This window comes from Protopterus annectens, chromosome 6.part0 (genome assembly GCF_019279795.1).
Source record: "Protopterus annectens isolate FY-2018-M chromosome 6.part0, PAN1.0, whole genome shotgun sequence".
Classification (NCBI taxonomy): Eukaryota; Metazoa; Chordata; order Ceratodontiformes; family Protopteridae; genus Protopterus; species Protopterus annectens.
Genome location: NC_056737.1, coordinates 1,877,518,593 through 1,877,538,432, shown reverse-complemented (window position 1 = coordinate 1,877,538,432; position 19,840 = coordinate 1,877,518,593). Strand labels below are relative to the sequence as shown.

Genomic DNA, 19,840 nt, shown 5'->3' with positions numbered 1-19,840 from the left:
TAGCTACTCTACTTGGCTGCTGTGATCTCTGATACCACCCATTTCAAAGAACCCAAACATAATGATCATGAGGCAGAACTAGACAAGAACACCAAGAATATAGTACCCCAAAATGTCTCCCCACCTTCAACCTGCTGCCCACCACAATCATAGCACTCACTCTCCCTGTTGTCTGCTATACTCTAACCCCACAGCCATACCTCCCCAATGCACATTGGGTTGAGGATTAACAAGCCTGTCTTGTATGCTACCTCATTGATACTATAAAGGTGCTTAACAAGCCTGTCTTTTCACTTATTTCAGAGTGTAAGTGCAACAATCCATCCACTACAATGTTTCCACATATTTTTCAACAATGAATGTTTTATTAAATATATTTTAAAACAGAATAGCGTGATATTTCTATCTATAAAACGAGTCCTTATTTTTATTGTGTGAAATGCATCACTGGAATTTTAATCTGTGCCTTTATAAACACAATTACTTACAAACTAATCTTTTTATTAGAATGCAAGGATAATATTTACTTTTATCATCCACTTGTCTGTTTTGTAATGCACTCAAACTATATTCTACAATCATGAATAATTTATATCCCCCATAAGCATGCTATATTAAAAAAAACACGTTAGTGTGGTATGTACAAACATACCTGCAGTGGTGACCCAACATAGTGTAGAAACAATGCAAGGAGAGAAACAAATGCATTCCTTGTGTTTAAAGGGAGTAAATACATACTATTTTTAGAACCACTTAATATTCAAACTCATAAACACGTGTGTTGCAGAAGACATTGAGATGAGGTTCCAGTACACTAATAAAAAGAAGTTAGTACTAAATTTATTTGGCACATGCAAATTATCTTTTCTGTTGACTTTTAAACAGTGCAATGGACTGTACTGCATCATTGGAGATAATTATGCTGCTTGTAAAATGTTTCATTTGTAAAATCTTGCTATGTATGCAGTTTTAAATGATTAAATATAGTTTATGTACGTGCATCTGTTCTTGTGTTTATGTTAAGGATTTGCAAAATTTAGAAGTTATTGTATGCTGTAGCCTGTGCATGAACTTCATAAATCTAAATGTCTCATTAATAGCATACTACTCTATTCACTATACGGTCTCTTTAGCTGTGCTTTCTGGAGCTCATAGCAAAGGTATTATTGCATTATTCTGTTGCATAGGAGTGCAATAGTGTAATATGAAGCAGGTAGCCTACTAGCTTGCCCATACCTTTCCTTTTTCCCAGTTTTTCATATCATGCAAAATGCTTAGAATTTTTCAGCCTCCCATATTACTATATATGTTTTTGTTCTGTCCATTGATCCACTTTTCTGAAGACTCATTGTAGGTATTCCAGGAGAAGGCGAAGGCCGAGGTACCAGAATTAAAAGAGCTTTTCAAACGCACAGTGATTGTGTTCCTGTTTTGTATATTTAGTGACTCATTGTATATAGGCAGAAATACCCATACACACACACACACATATATATATATATATATATATATATATATATATATATACATATAGATATATAGATATATAGATATGTAGATATATACATATAGATATATATATGTATGTATGTATATTAGGAAGCACAGAAGTTAAGACTATGTTACATTTGCAGCTCATCTGTGCATGTATGCTGCATGTCACCAAGGTCACTGTGGAGTCATACACCAGCTGCAACCAACTAGCATGCTGGGTTACATGACAAATTGTGAGAAAGGCCAAAGGCATAGACTCAATCAATCCAGTAACCTATAAAATAATGATATGTTTATGCTTTATCTCAGAGGGACAGGGATTGCTGATCTGCTGTGGCCAGCGTATGAGGATATTTTGCAAATTCTGAGGTGCAACCTACCATAGCCTTTGACTTACAAATCATTTATAAGGACAATGCAATATCCTATTTTATAATGCAAATCAGTACGAATCATTTATGTGACTTTTTGCTGTAAAACAATACTGGTAATGGAACGTTCATGAACTACAATATTTTATTTTCTCACTCATACCTTGTTTCTATAGGACTTAGAATTGATGAAACACTGCAATCAGTTTCAATCAGTTTCATCTATGAGTATTTATTTACTATGTTGCTTAGACAGTCTTATTCTTCTGTACTTACATATTTTGCGATCAGAGTAACTTTTTATATTCATTAAAGTAGAAGCCATGGGTTATTAATAAGGACAAATCATTGTCAAAAGGTACTTGCAATGAGTAGATCAAGTCTTAAAATTCATCTATGGTCATTAGTGTGTGCATGTGTGTATAAGTCTATATTTTCCTTATTGACTATTAAACTATGCACGTATCTAACAAAGTTAAAGACCTTTTAACTGCAAAGGTAATGAAAGAGAGGGCAGGGATAATGATTTCTCTTGAGCGCTATTGAACTTTATATAAAAAGATTGGACTTACGCTTTAGGAATCAGGAAGCCAATATATCTATCTCTTCAAAATCAGCAAATATATATACAGATAGATAAAATACTAAACCAGCCAAAAATAATTTATTTGTTTTATAAATTCATGCAGCTCATAAAAGATCACAACACATGCCACATAATGTGATATTTGTGAATATATGATGGGACTGTTAGGTTTGTGGCTAAGTAACAGGGCACCCTGTTTACAAAGTTTCATACTGATGATGATTTTATTAAGTCCACAATATACATGAAGCAGATAAGACTAATTCTTAGGTGTCTTCAAATGTTCCTGAGCTTTAGTACTCACCATATGGACAGAGGTCTCAACTCTGGTAAAATAACAGATTTTTTGCAGACTTATTAAATATTATTTTACAATGTAAACAAAAAATACTACTGACAAAACAAAATATACTGTACCACTGTTAATACGAATACTATGGCATATAGCAGAACATTATGATTATGGTGATCACTGATTTAATAACACTTATTTTCTTATATGTAAAGAAGGGCACATAAGTATTACAATTTGATATGAAAAATGCAAGAATGTTCAAAAACTAGGACTCATTTAATCAGCAGCGGGACTATGGCGTTATCTTTTTAAGGTACAGCCTCTGAGATCTGCTTAACCTGCCCTTCTCATTTACCCCAAATACAGATCTGCAAGTTTACTGGGCTTTGGTATGGTCTAAACTTCAGCATCAAATATTGGTCAAGATGCAATTTAAATTACAAACTGGTCTTAAGGCAATTTGGACATGAGGTCACACAGCTGATTCAAAGTTTATTGTCTGCTCTTTGGGTAATGTTTGTGACCCTTTTAGCTCTAAAATAGCTGCATACTGAAATGCAGTCCTAAGAAGTTCTCCCCACCAAACCCTCACAGGTTTATAGCGTATATATGCAAATAAAAGGTTTTACAAAACTGATCTACCGACTGTCAGGCATATCCATCCACATGTACCCTAAGCGTGACTTGAACTGAATTATTCCATATCTCATGGACCTACAGCATTCATAATGTGATATAATTTTATTACAATATCAGCAGTGTCAGTGGCACAACAGGCAGCACACTCGCCTTAGGTGCAGAGGGCTGTTGGTTCTATTCCCAGCTAAGGCAAAATGTCACTGACTCAGCAGTGGAGTTCAGTGTTGAACTCCTGAGTGTGCCATCCTTTAGGTGAGATATTAAACCTATGCACTATCTTTTTGAGTTGGTGGTAGTTCAGGTGGTTGGAAAATATCCCACAGCACCTATCAAAAAGAGTAAGGGAAGTTCCCCTGATGTTCTTAACAAATCTCCCCAGTGGTATAAATACCACTTCAGGTATCCCCCGTAAAGAGGCTACTAGCATAGTGTGAACTAACCTGGTCAACAAATGATAAATAAATAAAATAAAATAACTAAAACTAAACAATAAAACATGCAAAATTACTGAATTAATTATATGACGACATTATTCATGGTTACCAACACAGTAGACTCAATGGCAAGGAATAATTTATATTTACAAATAATAGTAAAGTTATTGATTAGTTGTGTGCCTACTTTTTTATAAAGTTGTTTTTTACATGCAGTGCACGATATAGTTTTTTTGACATTAGTAAGTATTGTTCTATTCACACTGGAATCTAGTGTAATTAAAACTGGTAAAAAAAAATCATTCTCTTTCCATGTAATGTCTAAATAAATATGTAATAAACAACATTACTGCCACACAAAAGATAGAATATCAATGTGTGATACTAAAGAACCTGATGTACTTATATACTCTTTTGTTAACAATGCTTCAGGATGGTGTACCAAGCAGCCATTTAAGAAAACCAGTAGATTTGACTTGGGGCTTCTGCAGATGTTGTGAATTCATTAGAACATTATTTATCCACTTCTGGGGCTTGTTTTGAGACTAGGAAAGGAAGACAGAATAATGTGCTAACCAAGTTTAAGAAAGTTTATGACGGGGATATTTGTCAAAGCTTGGTGGGTCTTAAATCACAGATAAGTAATTTTCTGTTAATTTTTGATTAATATGGCATTCTTCATTTCTGTGTAGTTCTAGATTCTGAAATAGCCATGCAAGGTTTACCTGCATATATTTTATAACAATGAAATGACATGTTTTCTGAGTAAAAATTACATTTTGCTACTGGATTAGTATGATGTAGCTACTATATAGAATCCTAATTTTTTATTTAATTCTCATGTCTTGTATAGCATTTACAGCCATGGAAATGTGTTGGTGATATTTATTTGTAAAGTATATATTTCCTACTCAGGCAGGTGGCATATGCATAGGCAGACTAACTAGTCATAACAATAATTGATAGTTTTCGTATGCACGTTAATGTGAATAATTAAATGGCATACATGGTAGGAGATTGCATTTGAATAAATGGTCAGAAATACATTAGATTTTCACTGATACACATTATTCTGTATTGGTATAGAACTAATCAGCCTTTACCCAGAATGCCTACAACTATGCAGACAGGATATCTTTTTTAACAAAATGCTGTTAAATGTGGGGCATATATCTTTAAATGTTAATGACTCAGATACAGTGATTAGTATGGTACATAAGTGTTCCAAAGAATTCAGTTAACAACATAAATTTCAAGGAGTTGAAAAATATATCCGCAGATATGAAGATGCATATTTTCTACCAAGAATGTATAGGTCTTAGTGATAGAAGCATAACTATACAGGTGAAATACAGCTAAAGTGCCATTCCCTTAGAATAAGTGTGTTATATGAAGAAAACTTAACTGGAAATCAGAAGATTTTCATCAGGAAATATCATATTATCTTCACTGGAAAAAATGCTGAAAATTCTGAAGAGTCTTAGTGTATGGTATACTTGAAAGTTGCTGAGAAATAGCCATTAATGCCTTTTACTTTCCTTGGTGAAGAGAAATACAAAATAGAAGCACTTAGAGGAAGCTCTAGTAATGTATTGACTGCCCACAAAGAAATTTCCATTTATTAGTCATTTGTTCTTTACAAGAGGCAATTGGTGTGTATGTCGGTGATCTGAAAAAAGAAACACAAAGGAGAGTTTAATGAGCTACGTGATTCACTAATATGGCACAAAGTAAATTGAGAAATTTGGTATAAAAAATGATAAAACAAGGACAGGTTTCTAAGGGATGAAATTTAACCATATCAAAAGCCATTGATGTGGACACGCAACAGAAATGACTAAAGCAGAAATAATTAAATAATGAAAAGGTGATTGTGTGAGTTACTTTCTGCATTTTTTTTCCCAAGGGACTTCACTGAAAGGAGACATTTTCTTGGCTTAAGTGACCTATCTCAGTAAATAAACAAACTAAATAAGTAAATAAAAAGAATAAGGCAAAAATTAAAAAAAAAGCAGGGGGTGAAATAAAACCAAAGACGGTGAATAAAGGGAGCTAGGAAGGTTAATAAAAAAAAAAAAGCAGAGGTGAAATAAAACCAAAGAAGGTGAATAAGGGAGCTAGGAAGATTAATAAAGAAAAAAAAAGCAGTGGGTGAAATAAAACCAAAGAAGGTGAATAAAGGGAGCTAGGAAGGTTAATAAAGAAAAAAAATCAATATAAAGGCATGATAAAGTATTATTGATTGTTATACTTGTAATTGAAGATTGCAGTATGTATGAACAGCAGAAGCTATGTCTATAGGCAAGAAAGGGAGTTTTGACCATTTCTTAATCAAACTTGCACAGTCTATGCCAGACAAAAAGACTTTCCTTAAAATAAGCAAAATTAAAAGCAAGTATTTATCAATTTCCATATTGTTGTACAGGTATATGAAATGTTAACAGAAATTGTAAAAGAGGTATGCAAGCAGATTGTTAAAAAGAATAAGTATTAATGAACAAAATGTAAAATGTAAATTTGATTCATGGTTCAAGTGTAATATATTTATGGAAGAATCTTTAAAATTTTTGTCAGTTTGGCACTTGAAAGGGAAAGAGAGAGATTATAAATGGTGTTAATTTAGTCCGAGTAGCAGGTAACACCAACAGGCCAGGAACTGCTGATATGTTAGTACAAAAATAAAACAGTGCCACTTAGGTTTATTCTAATAATATGCTGGACCATGCTGAATAGACATAAAAAAATGGTGAAATGAATCAGTGTAAAAACAATGGCTTAATGTGCTCAAAAACAAACACAGAAATGATGTCACATTTTGGATAGTGTGCAAACCTTAGTAACAAGACCCTGAGTGACTGTGCTGATTAATTAACAATATCTGCAAGTCTGTCAGGAGAATATTACATACAGGTAAAACCTGATAGTTTGCTAGTGTCATAACAGAAAAGTATCCATCACAGCCAGAAGTGAAGATGAGTAGAACTGAAAGTAAAAAGTAGCCTCATGCTTCATTATAAATAAGTTAGAGCTAATGTAATTACAAATAATATTGTCAGTGGTATTTATAGGTTCATAGGTTCATACTAGGCTATCTGCACTAGGGCATTTATAAGCCTAGCCAGAGTGTGTTTGGCTTTCGCCACCCATTTTAAATTAATTTTGCTATGCCCTTTTTCGAGGTTAGTATACTGTGTCTCTGTCTAACAGTGACACAGAAGTGATACCCGGGGTAAACCTACGATCTCCCATCCACTCATCAAGATTCCTCATGAAGAGAGTCAATGAGGGACTCTGCCTAGTCTGGACTGGGATTTTATTCCAGAATGAAGGGAGCCTCTGAGTTATGAATCTGTCCCTCCAGCATGTCCTATTTATTAAAAGGCGATATTCATATGTCTAGTGATCTGGAAGAAATAAATGGAATATACTGTGTCATACTGCAGTGTACAGGAAAAAAGCAGACATAGTTCCTTGTGTATCTGGTATGAACTGTATCCTTTTGACATAAGTCCATAGTCTGCTTGAAAGCAGAAATATGTTCTGATTTCTAGTGGTAGCTTCACTTGCCTGATCTGACCTAGTCATAACACATGCAAAAAAAAGGAATATTCTTTGTTGTCTACTGACTTGACCTCTCCCAAGATAATTCCAATAAAAAAGCATATTTAGGTCAGGCAGCTAGCTGGAAGTTTCTTAAAATGTATCTCATAATCTACATCAAACAGTAGTAAAGTTGGAAAACTGGGCAAATAACATCCCCACTGCTGATGACTTGCAATTCAGAATAAACGTGCACACATAGTAAAGAATTACCTGTTTTTAAACATTCAGTGTAGTGAAACAGATTGTGTGCTTGTTATGGGAAGATTTGCTGCCAGGAGTCAGGAGTCATGTATGTCTTTTAAAGTACAAAACATGGAAAGAACATTGGTGGCCATACTAGAGTGAGAATAGAGTTCAGCAGCTGTCTTCAAAAATAGACTGAGTGTAATGATAGGGAAGGAATGAGTTTGCCTTATAAAGCATTTAGTAATCAAATGTGACAGACGCTATTAGGTTGAATATTGGTACAAATCAAACAAAAAATAGGTATACTATTTTAAACCAGAGTTGTAATTTGAACAGAACTTGTAAAAGAGATAGATTTGTTATGCAGAATGTTCCAAAGAGTGACTAGAAGAATGACCAGGATCCAGGAAATTTATCAATTCCTCAGAGGAATCTGTTTTCTTTAAAGGCCTGTTGTCCTGAGCACAGCTGGACAAAACTTAGGAATTTAACAATTTATTTTCCACTAATAGGTGTGACCATGCCAGCCTGGTGAAATGTATCTATGGTTGTAAACATAATATAACTTTCTGAAGATATACATACATATTTCTGAAGCTTATTTCCTTTCACTGCAAATTATAGTACCTTAGAGAAGTATGCATAGACTCTTAAGATAATATTAGCAATTATGTAAAGTAAAGGGAAATGTCACTTATATTTGACCATTACTTTTCAGAGGGGGGCATTTGATAATGAATGAACAGTTGTTTGGTTGACTAACTGACTCATTGGTTTAATACAAAACATTACTATTCCAAACCATACAATTTCTGTATTTATTTATTTTTAAAATTAATATGTTGTTACATAACAGACTTTTATAAAGGAAAATGCCTTTCTCATTTCACATAAAAATTTTAAAAAAGCACTTCCACTGAAAAGCTATCTAATAATGCAGGAGAAGTATATTGTCCCTTCATAAAAGTTTAGCTAGATAATGTTATTTGTGGAAAAAAACAAACTATGTTTCTAGGATGAAATAAATAATGAGAAAACTGAGATTTGTTTTGGTTCTTATAGCCTTAGAAACTGTCAAAACTTCATTTTCTATAATACAATAATATGTCTAGAAACAGATCAGCAACAAACTGTACTTTTGAATATATGGGTCAGTCAGAAACATTTATTGCATTGCATTATGCAGAATAGTTCAGTGAGTGGTGGCACGAATGCGGGGAATGAAGTAGCATGATCACCCTGCAGAAGAAATAGCACAGTATACTCGTTATGCAAATGGATGCATAATGGCATGCAAATGAGTGTAATCTTGTTAGTAATAATCACGGTGTATGTACACAATGAAATTAAAGATATGTGGGCAGTTCAGAGACTTATAAATTCAGTATAAAAGCTATGGAACTCATTTATTCCTAAAAGTAGCATTTATTGGTGTAGAGGAGCTTCACGCATAGCATTGTTAGGAAAAGGAGCAGCCTTAGCTAAACAGCAAGCATTAGCAGCTACTCTCAGAGACAGTGCCCATGATATAAACTGAATGCTTGAATGAAAACAGAGACAACATATTGGAGTTAGGGAACATGTAGCATCCAACTGTTTCCATTATAATTAGCAGACATTCACCCATATATGGAATTAAGAGGCTGCAAAGACTGCTTGTCCTCGTGTAGACATATCTCTGTGCACCACTAGCCATCCTTACTACATCAGCCTATCAGCATCCAACAGCGGACATGTTAGGAATTTTGCAGCCATCATCTTAGTGGATCCTTCACCAGTTATTTGATGTGAGCCTGAAGCACATGGAAGAACTTGCATAGTTTACTCAGACAACAGAGGAGACAACCAACACTATGAGACTTTTTATAGCATAGCCCAATTGCCCGAGATCTGTGTTAGTTGCTAGATTTCTAGATGGTTTTAAAATGTTACATAAATCTTAAATGGATGCACAGATAAAATTAATTCAAAAGAAGTATTTGTTTTTTTAATTATATGTGCAATTCTTACTAAATGCTGTATATACAGTCCTATACTGATGTATTGCAGTGGTTTTTTTTCAAATATTTGGCCTAATGACTTCATAACTGATAATGTTATTCTCGTTTCTCTAGTCCACATTGGGATTTTCATTTTGGGACTGCCATTTTGTTCATTCTCACTGAGTCTTTATTTTCTTTTCCTCATTGAAAATAGACAAATTCCACAATGTGAATGGAAAGAGTATTAAGTTTATACTAGAGAAAAAAAAACATAGTACATTGCAGCAATATGACATGATATCAGCAATAAATCCTAGGTCGACTTTAAAATACATGTTAATTTAGTGCTAATATAATCCAATATAAGCAAAAAACATAGTTTCAGGGTGAGAGTTACCAGCTTGGTTAAAGACATCCACTATTTTGGGGTAAATATATACAAGTATCCCAGCCACGTATTTCATAGCTTCGATGAGAATTGCAAAAAAAGCTGTTAATCTATATACTTAGGTGTTTTTTAAGTGACATGCATGATTTATAAAGCAGACTCATGTAGAAACTATATAAACTACCTTTTCATAAAAGTACATGTATCACAACTTAACCTATCTAACTAGAAATAATGTGTTTGGATATAGGTGGAGACTATTGTGTAAAACTCTACAGCATCACAGAAAGTGAATTAAATCAAACAAAACTCCTTGACAACAAATTGAATAACCCTTACTTTTTGAAATACAAAGCAAACAAAACAGTGAGTGACATCTGCAGTAAAACATGTTTTGCGGTAGAGGTCACACTCCCTGAAATCCAAAATTTTCTTATTTACAAATAAATCTTTAGTATGTCCATATATCTATGCCAACTTGCCATTTGGCAAATGGAGAAACTGATCACTGGACCTGCATGCAGTGAACATCAAAGTAATTTTTTTTTCCAGAGGAGCAAGACCCCATACACTCCTCCATGTGTGGGGACTCTACTCCCACTCCCTAGCATTTTATATATACTAAATCCATGGTCACACAACAGATGAGAAAGAGGCAATCTCCACTGCTGCCAATCATTTTTTTTTTTTTTTTCTGTTTGCTGAAACTACCATCAGCAATTTGAAACACTCCCTTCCTTAGTTACTCACCTACAGGGTACAGAAAATTGCCCAGTAAGGGTTAAAGAATTCTTAAATAAAGGTGATCATGTGGTAGATGTAATAAATATAAAAATATTCAATGACTCGTTACTTTTATGAGGTTGGTTTGACCATATAGCAATCATGGATTTACCCTTCAGTGAATGATACACATCAAATTACAAATGCATTTCCTTTGGATAGGCATATTCTTTGCAGTGAAATTCAAATTCTGAACCAGTAAGAAAGTTTTGTTTTGAAGTACATGCTATTTATGACAGCAGGAAATCAGTTTGCCTCTTTGCACTGTGCTATTCGGTTGGTATGTAGTAGAAGTAGTGCTTGGGCTTTTCAGTTTGTAGAGAGAAAGGAAGTGACTGATTTTGTAGAACAGTTTTCAAAAAAAAAAGTTTCTGCACCACAGTTAACCAAATTTTATACAAACTTACGGAGGGTCTGTTTTGCCTTTCAAGCTATAGGTCCCCCTTTGTGAACAAGGAAACCCATACCATGTATTTAAGCTTACTGGAAACACTCACCATCCAACCCAATACCATATTCATGGGCAAATTTAATTACCCCAATTTAATCTGAGAATCATATAGAATACCAAATCTGCAGGCACAGAAAATCCTGGATTTTGTTTTAAGCAAACTCCTTGGGACAGATTGTCAATACACTGACCAAGGGTGCAAACATACTGGATCTGGTCCTCATTAATATGGGAGTGTGCACACCCCTAGTGTATTGTCCTCTCTGGTAAGGTCAGACCACAAAGTGGTCTCCTTTGAAGTAAAAATAAAACCTGGAACTCTAGCAACCCATGGAATCTTGAAGAATCACTATAAGGCTAACTCATACTATTAAGTGATAACCTGGCAAAACCCCGTGCCCCATAAACCACGATAACACTGCTGCCTATGTGAAACTGTTCACAGAAACCCTATACAAGTATGTTAATAGCTGCATTGATTTAACTGCACCCACCAGGAATAAGTAAAGAACAAGTTAAAAAAACATGCTGTCCTGGTGGAATCACAACATCAATAGGCTCTATAACAGAAGGAAATAAAATCATGGCAAAAATTAGGAGGTATAGCTCCCAGCAGGATAAAGGCACTTTCATCAAACTAAGCAAACTTTGCAGAGGAAAAATAAAGTCTACCAAAGCCACATTTCAGGTAAATTTGGTCTCTCAGTCCAAGGACAACCACAAGGCATTATTTAGCTATGTCCACAACCTCAAAGGCAATACACAATTGTATGCAGAGGTCATTGTTAATGGAATCACCTATACTAACCCAGGAAACATAGCAAACCTACTGGCAGACAAACATCTCTAACTTTACCCCTCTCTTCCCATCAACCGCTCTTCAGGAAATACCATCTAATATGCCTCCCTCTGCTATGACTAGTAATAATGTACCAGGATGCCATCAAAACAGGATGAAATATAATCTATCAGTCCCTCTGAAATAACTATTTAATTATAACCTCCAAACAGGTGTTGTGCCTAACAAATGGAGAACAGCAACACTCATCTTGGCGCAAAGGTGGATCATCAACAGACTCTGGAAACTACAGACCATTAAATCTCACTAGCCTCATATGGAAAGCAATGGAAAGAATTATCATGGGAATGATCAATAATCTTCCAGACACTGGACCTAACCCAACTTGGTTTCATCAAGGGCAGGTCCTGCCTACTTAAGCTGGTAGACTTCTTTGAGAAGGGCAACAAAGTAATGGAAGAGAGTGAAATGGTTCACACTGCCTACCTTGACCTGGCCAAGGTATCTGACAAAATAACCAACTTGAACATTGTTAACAAACTCAAGAGGTTAGGTATAAACCCATATGTCACCCAGTGGATAACCAGCTGGCTGACAGACAGGACCCAGGAAGTTAGAACTAGGGAGTCCACCTCTACAAAGAGGCCAGTGACAAGCAGAGTTTCTCAGGTATTGGTCCTGGGACCGCTTCTGTTTGGCATTTACTTCCTTGAAGTCAAGGCCAATGCCAGGGCCCTCTGGTTGACAAAATTTGCAGATGATTGCAAATTAGAAGCAGTCATAGAAAGCTCCACTGACACTAATGTTCTCCAGGAATGGCTGACTCAATCTTGTGTCACAGCAACGGACTAAATCTTAATGACAAGAAATGCATAATACTAGCCTTCTGGAAGTCATCCACTCCTGATAAGTATCATATTGACAACAGAGACTTAACAGTCAACCCAATAGTCAGGGACTCGGGGACACACGTAGACAGTAATCTTGCCTTTAACCATCATGTGTCCACAATATGGAGGAAGTCATTTTTTGTTGTGCAACTTATATACAAAGGTATGTCATCTAGGTTCAAGGAGGTCATTGTTCAACTGTATTCAGCATTCATCAGAGCTGTCATTGAGTACAATGCCCTCTTTGGTATGTACCTAACCAGGCACATCTAACGACTGGAACATCTACAGAGGTTCCTCACTAAAAAGAATACAGGTCATAAGTAACATACCCTCTGCAAGACTGCCTCAAACCCCTATCCCTGTATTCTGTCTCCTGCAGGCAGTCAAGGTGGAGATCTATGCCTGGTATACAAGGCACTGTCAAACTCCACCCTGATGGACCTCCTGCATATCCTTAAAACAAACAGCACCAGAATGACCATTCTAAAGACTAAAACCTTGCCTGTGATATAAATAACACCTGCTGGGGAGACAGGTATGCATTTCAGTGAATACCCCTTCTCTGGAACAAGGTCCACATTCACATGAAGCACAGTTCCTGCCTAACCCAGTTTAAGTGTAACTTGCAAAATTGTATGGGGAGCAGATAATTCATCCCTGGTTTGGCACGTATGTCTCTAATGGACACAAGCAGCCTGTAAATGGTTCATTTCCTAGGCCCTGCTTATAAATATTTCACCTCCCAAGCCCCTACTTACACTTACTAAGGGTACCAACACTTGTCATTGATATGGGATGCGTGGCTAGGCTTAAAAAGGCCCTAGTGATTGTTAGCTTAGTAAATAGCAATGAAGTTATGAACAAAGAATATTAGCTGGCAAAATTGTAAAAGAAATATGATGGTGCAACACACCCATCTGCCAAGATGTTATGACTTCTATACTTTGTAACCTCAATCTATATTCTGCCCCAGGGATGCTGCAACTGGAAACTTACATTATTAATTCACATATCTGCTTTCTTACAAAGCTGCTATAGTATAAACCATCTGAAAGTATTGGTTATTTAAATAATAAGGTTATAGTCATAAGATAAGATGATATCCACTCAGAAAGACACTACTTTCATTTTTCCCTCCACATATATTTCAAGCAAAAATGCCAGTAGATCCTCCACCAATAGTATACTCTAACATCATTTTATTAAGTAAGACTAACACTTTCGTTCACAATAGGAACTTCTTCAAAATCTAACATTTAAAAAAAGTAGTCTCCTATAAATAATTCAACCCATTAAAGACATCATACTTATAAATCAATGAAATTATACATTAATATTTATATATTCAGTTTACTAATATGTACTATTATAGCAATAACCCACGCCTGGGTGTGGGTAATGCTAAATTTACCCACGGTTGGCGTGGTTTGGTCCCAAGGGCGAAGCCCGAGGGACCAAACAAAGCCAACCGTGGGTAAATTTAGCATTACCACCAGAAGTGGTTATTATATATATGACATTATTTAAGAAAAGAAACTATTACTTTTCTTAAATAATGGCATAGTATAATGCCTGTTTACTGCCCTTCCGCAGATGTCTGGCATCCGCGGCAGTTCTGATGTACTGCGCGCCTGCGCAGTACATCAGAGCTGTGGGCAAAAGCAACGGAGAAAGCAAGATCTCCTTTGCTTTTTTTTAGTGTCTCGCTATGTTAAATGAGTTTAACATAGCGAAACAGTTTTAAAATAAGCAACGGACATCTCCGTTGCTTATTTTAAAACTGTCTCGCTATGTTAAACTCATTTAACATAGCGAAACACTAAAAAAGCAACGGAGATCTTGCTTTCTCCGTTGCTTTTTTTTAAAACACTGTCTCGCTATGTTAAATGGGTTTAATATAGCGAGACAGCTTTAAAATAAGCAACGGAGATCTCCGTTGCTTATTTTAAAGCTGGCTCGCTATGTTAAACCCATTTAACATAGCGAACAATGTTTAAAACGAGTTATACTAATGGAAAAAAGTCCGGGCGACTGGACCTTTTTCCATTAGTATAACTCAATTTACAACGGGCACGCTGGCCAATCAGCGTGCACGTTTTGGGGGGATCATGGTATAATATCTATAAAAACATATAAAAGATATAAACAATATAAAAAATCTGATTAAAAGATAGAAAGTAACACTCCACTGCCCAAAACATTAATTTAAACTGCTGCATGCATACTTATATATATATCTAGGATCCATTTACTGCAACAAATTTACGTTTCAACGAAATGTAAATTTGCGAGTGCACTTCCACGAAAGTGCATTTTGTCGAAAATGCAATTTCGTGTGAAGATAAAAATAAAAGAAAAGTACAAAAAAGAAGGAATACCATGCAGTTTGCATGTCATCTTAGTTGTACATCAACGTTTAGTGTTGATGTACAACTAAGCAAACTAGTGCTGAGATCATGGTACAGTGGGGATAAGGGAATTTTCCCTTATCCCCACTGTAGTGCGATCTCATTGAGAGAATATTAAAGTAGGAGGGTTGGTGGTGCAGGGGGATTGCCCCCCTGCAAAAGTTTGTTTTTGTGTGTTTTTTCTTTGGGTTAGCCGATCCAGTGACTATACTTCAGCGAAAGTGCAGTTTTGTTGAAGTGCACTTTCGCTGAAGTGGGGATCTACTTTTCTTTTTTGAACAAGTGTAATTTCAATGAATTTCAAAATCCTAAAATCTTGAGTTTCAGACTATCGAGTTCAGACTCTTGAGATCTTGGAATCTCGAAATTGTGAACCCCCCAAAACACGACCCAAGACACTAAAACATGTGTATGCAGGGGGGCAAGACCCCCTGCACCCCCCCACACCCCCGCAACTTAGATATACCACCTCCAAGATCACACTACAGTGAGGACAAGGGAAATCTCCTGGTCCTCGTATGCCGATCACTGTTCAGTATTTCAAAGTTTTGAAACTTTGAACATATGTTCTTCGAAATTCTGAACAGAACCCATATATCCAGCAGCTGGAGAGACCACAAAGGTACCTAACCAAGAGGATTAATGGCCTCAAACAGTTGTCCTATGCAGCACGATTGAAAAAGCTAAGACTGTTCTCTGTTGCGTACCGCTTTCTCAGAGGTGATCTCTGTCTAACGTACAGAGCCATGTCCAACCCAAAATTGTTGAACATGCTCCATCTTAGCAAAACCAAATCTACTCAAGCTACATGCTCTAGGGATATAAACCTCAACACAACAATGAATAGAACATGCTGGAGGGATAGGTTCCCTTCGCAGCGACTTCCCTTACTATGGAACGGGGTCCCTATCTACATAAGACACAGCCCCTCACTATCACTCTTCAAGAGGAACCTTGATGAGTGGATGGGTAACAGAAAGTTCACACTGAGGATCACCAACAGCATTACAAGATAGGGGCCAAGGGTACTAGCTGCTAGTACAAGGGTCTATGGAACTACTAAAGGGGCGGTGAATACAGCACAATGTGGCTGGGCTAATATATGCCTTCGGGCAGATAGCCCAGTACCAACCTATGAACCTATGAATCTGTGTGTGTGTGTGTGTGTGTGTGTGTGTGTGTGTGTGTGTGTGTGTGTGTGTGTGTGTGTGTGTATGTGTGTGTGTGTATAAGCATTAAATAGCAAATTAAATAGGAAATTAAAATTCTAAAACCAACTTCATATCACACATGCACTATATAAGTTCAGTCTAACAATACTTAAAATCATATTTTATCATTTTTTAATGCCAATATACTAGATAAGTAAATCTTATCATTCAAACCCATTTATTGAGTTGCATTTGATTTTATCTGCCAATATACCACCCTTGATCCCAGTTTTGCTTTCCATAAACCACCCCGGGTAGGTCACAGTACCTTTTCCAAAACTATTTTTTTTTTAAACTGCAACATTTGACTAAATGCCTAAATAATGCATTTCATTAATTTCATATTATAAATATGCTAATACATTCTTAATTTCATTTGCCTCTTAGTCTTACCACTATAGAATGAGGTGCAAGTCAAGAATGTTGCCCCAAAAACCACTCCAGCAGTGTTACAGTTACACCTTCCATTACTGATTAAGGTATATGGATATAAAGCAATTGAGATATTTCTTATGCAATTGTATGTCTTCTGTTGTACAACATCTTACTTTTTCTGCTCAGACAACAATGAATAAGATTACTTTTCAGCACAGACTAATAATACCACCATTTCTAGTTCTTGGATCTATACCCATCTTATAACCGATGAACAAACAATATTTTGACAGTACCTTATTATCTGACAACATTTGGTTAATAATGATGCAGTAATGAATACAATGTTTATGTCTTGGTGTATAGTAAGTAGTACTCTAAAAAATCAACACTCCCTTATGTGGCAGTATATAAAAATAACAATTCACTGCAGGTTAGGAACTAACTAAAATAGGTAATTCTAAGCCTGCTGCTGCTGTCTGTTCTTTTGTTTTTTACTTAGAAATTGTGACTAAATACTGTCAAAACAGAACACAGCTCTTGTAAAATATTAATTCTCTTGACAAAGAAATTTGTCAAATTAATTTGTTTGTGGAATATTAAATGTCTCATAATTGCAATACTGTATTGCTTAAAATTTTAAATAAATATAAGAGAATATTATACATTCATTATCTAATGACCGTAAAAACACTTTGGATAAATTGCCATTCAAAAAAAATGATCATGTCATTAACAGTGCTCAAAATTAATGCTGATAAGTACATGGCCAATAGAACATTGTAATACAAGGGGTTGGCCGTGTTGTTTGTTGACAGTCAGTAGGCAGAATGCTTCATTCCCAAATCTGTGAACCTGTTTTGTCAGAATATCAAGATCTACTTTTTGCATTTTAGACTTAATTGATACATACCAAAAATGCATTAATGAAGAATCACTCATCTCTCTCAAATGATGAGTTCAAGTAGCTCATATAATTATTAAGCAATAACTCATGACTGAGTATGGATAATGCTAGATTTACCAATGGTTGGTGTGGTTTGATCACGAGGGTGAAGCCTGAGTGATCAACAAAGGCAGTTGTGGGTAAATCCAGCATTACCCACACCTAGGAGTGGGTTATTGCTCTTATACAACAACATTATTTAAGAAAGAAATTGCTTACCTTTCTTAAATAATGTCTTTGTGTGATGGCTCTGTAGTGTTCCTTCACATTGTTTCCCCATTCATCCGCATTTTTTGATGTACTGCACATGCATATAGGACTTAAGTTTCCCTGCTTGCACAGTATATCATTGCTGTTCAACAGAAGCAATGGAGAAAAAAGTATCTCTGTTGCCTTTTTTTTTTATTTTATTTTATTAAAAAATATGGACATTCTCTGAAAATCCCAACAGTTCAGAGGTATGAGTCAAATACAAGAAAAATCAGGTAAAGTTTTTATTCTTTAGTTTTGCAGAATGTACCTCATTTTTCTTGTATTTGGCTTGCCCTCTGTACATAAATGTCAAAATCTTAGCTCAAGGAATCTGGACAAAGCCAAACTAACAGGGAACAAAGGTTCAAAAATAGATAGAGATTTTAAAAATTGCTCATATAAACTTAGAATGTTGATAGCATAACAGAAGTTGTGTTAGCATGCGTTTTCTGAAGGATATAAAGGATATAAAGTCTGTAACTCAAATGTGTGCCCTTATTTAGTAACTTCAATTTTCAGTGATTTACCAGGAAACCACGACTTTTGTGAGGAGTAGACCAAAAATATAGGGCCAAAATCTGGGCATTCTGAGAAGCATATATCAATAGAAAAATCTGACAGTTCAGTGACCAGATTTTTTCTTTTGGCATATGCTCAATTTACAGTGCGAACTTTGGTTGCACTGACCAATCAGTGTGCATGTTTTTTAATACTAATGAGAAGTCATTGCATAATTGCCATTAAAACTATATTTAGTTGTACTTTAATCACATTTTTCATTTTGGATGTGTTCCATGCAGCTGCAGCTAACATTTCCCTTTTTAAGACATATCATTATTTTACTCTCTGATACAATTGACCAAAGAGTCAGAAATGTAAATTTTCAGCAGAAACTTTGGTCTGAAAATCAGACTAACTGATTATCAATATAGAATGATGTTGTTAGTCTGTCCTGAGACTATGGTGATAGCCACGAAAAGCATGTGATCAGAAGATGATGGCTAGCACAGATGAGGCATAACTTGGCTTTTATGTCACTACTGGATTTCACATTGTTTTCCACAAAACACATGCCTCAATTAAGCTTTACAGAAAGTTGTGAACTTCCTAATGAAATGTGCAAGGCAGTTTATAAGTAGATATAGAAGAGATATATTACAATGCATGGATACAGCTACCTCATAGAATGACTATTAATAAATCCTATACTATGCACAATAGATAACAGCATATTGCAGCATTTTATCCCATGGTCAGTGAGTTGTTTTACGGACAATTTTGCCAACATATTACTTGTGTATTTTTTTACTTTCATCTAAAGATGCATTGCATTCTAGTGTAGAATTCTGGTTTCATATCACAATGCATGGATGCAGAAGAAATTTCAAGTCAGATAGAGAGTATTGCCATCTAGGTGGTGTTATGTCTAGAAAATATACCGATGCTGTATCCCTACCTGCTTGTGAGCATGGTCATACGAGTTAATGTGGTTATCAAACTCCTGATGTTTGTAGTACTGCTTGTCACAGAGTTCACAGTAGAAATTAGCCTTTAAGTCCTCTAATGCCTTTGCAATTGTTTTCTCCTTTTCAGCATAGTCCTGTAGATAAAAAGACAGGTTGTTAGAACCAAACAGCTTCATACTATGAGAATGAAAACTAAAGTAAAAAAAAAAACATTTACACTATGAATAGTCTGGCAAGTCTTTTGAGAGCAGTTAATTGAAAAAAAAGTTGAGTACTAA

The 19,840-nt window shown here is 35.5% G+C and overlaps 1 protein-coding gene across 1 annotated transcript in view; it reads right to left on the bottom strand.

The window, feature by feature from the left end:
• The window catches only part of ZNF804A (zinc finger protein 804A), a 1,529,955-nt gene that overhangs the window by 397,898 nt on the left and 1,112,217 nt on the right, over positions 1–19,840 (bottom strand). Inside the window, exon 2 of the mRNA XM_044075213.1 lies at positions 19,553–19,696. Within this exon, the coding sequence (XP_043931148.1) occupies positions 19,553–19,696 (144 nt within the window). The remainder of the gene's footprint in view (positions 1–19,552; positions 19,697–19,840) is intronic.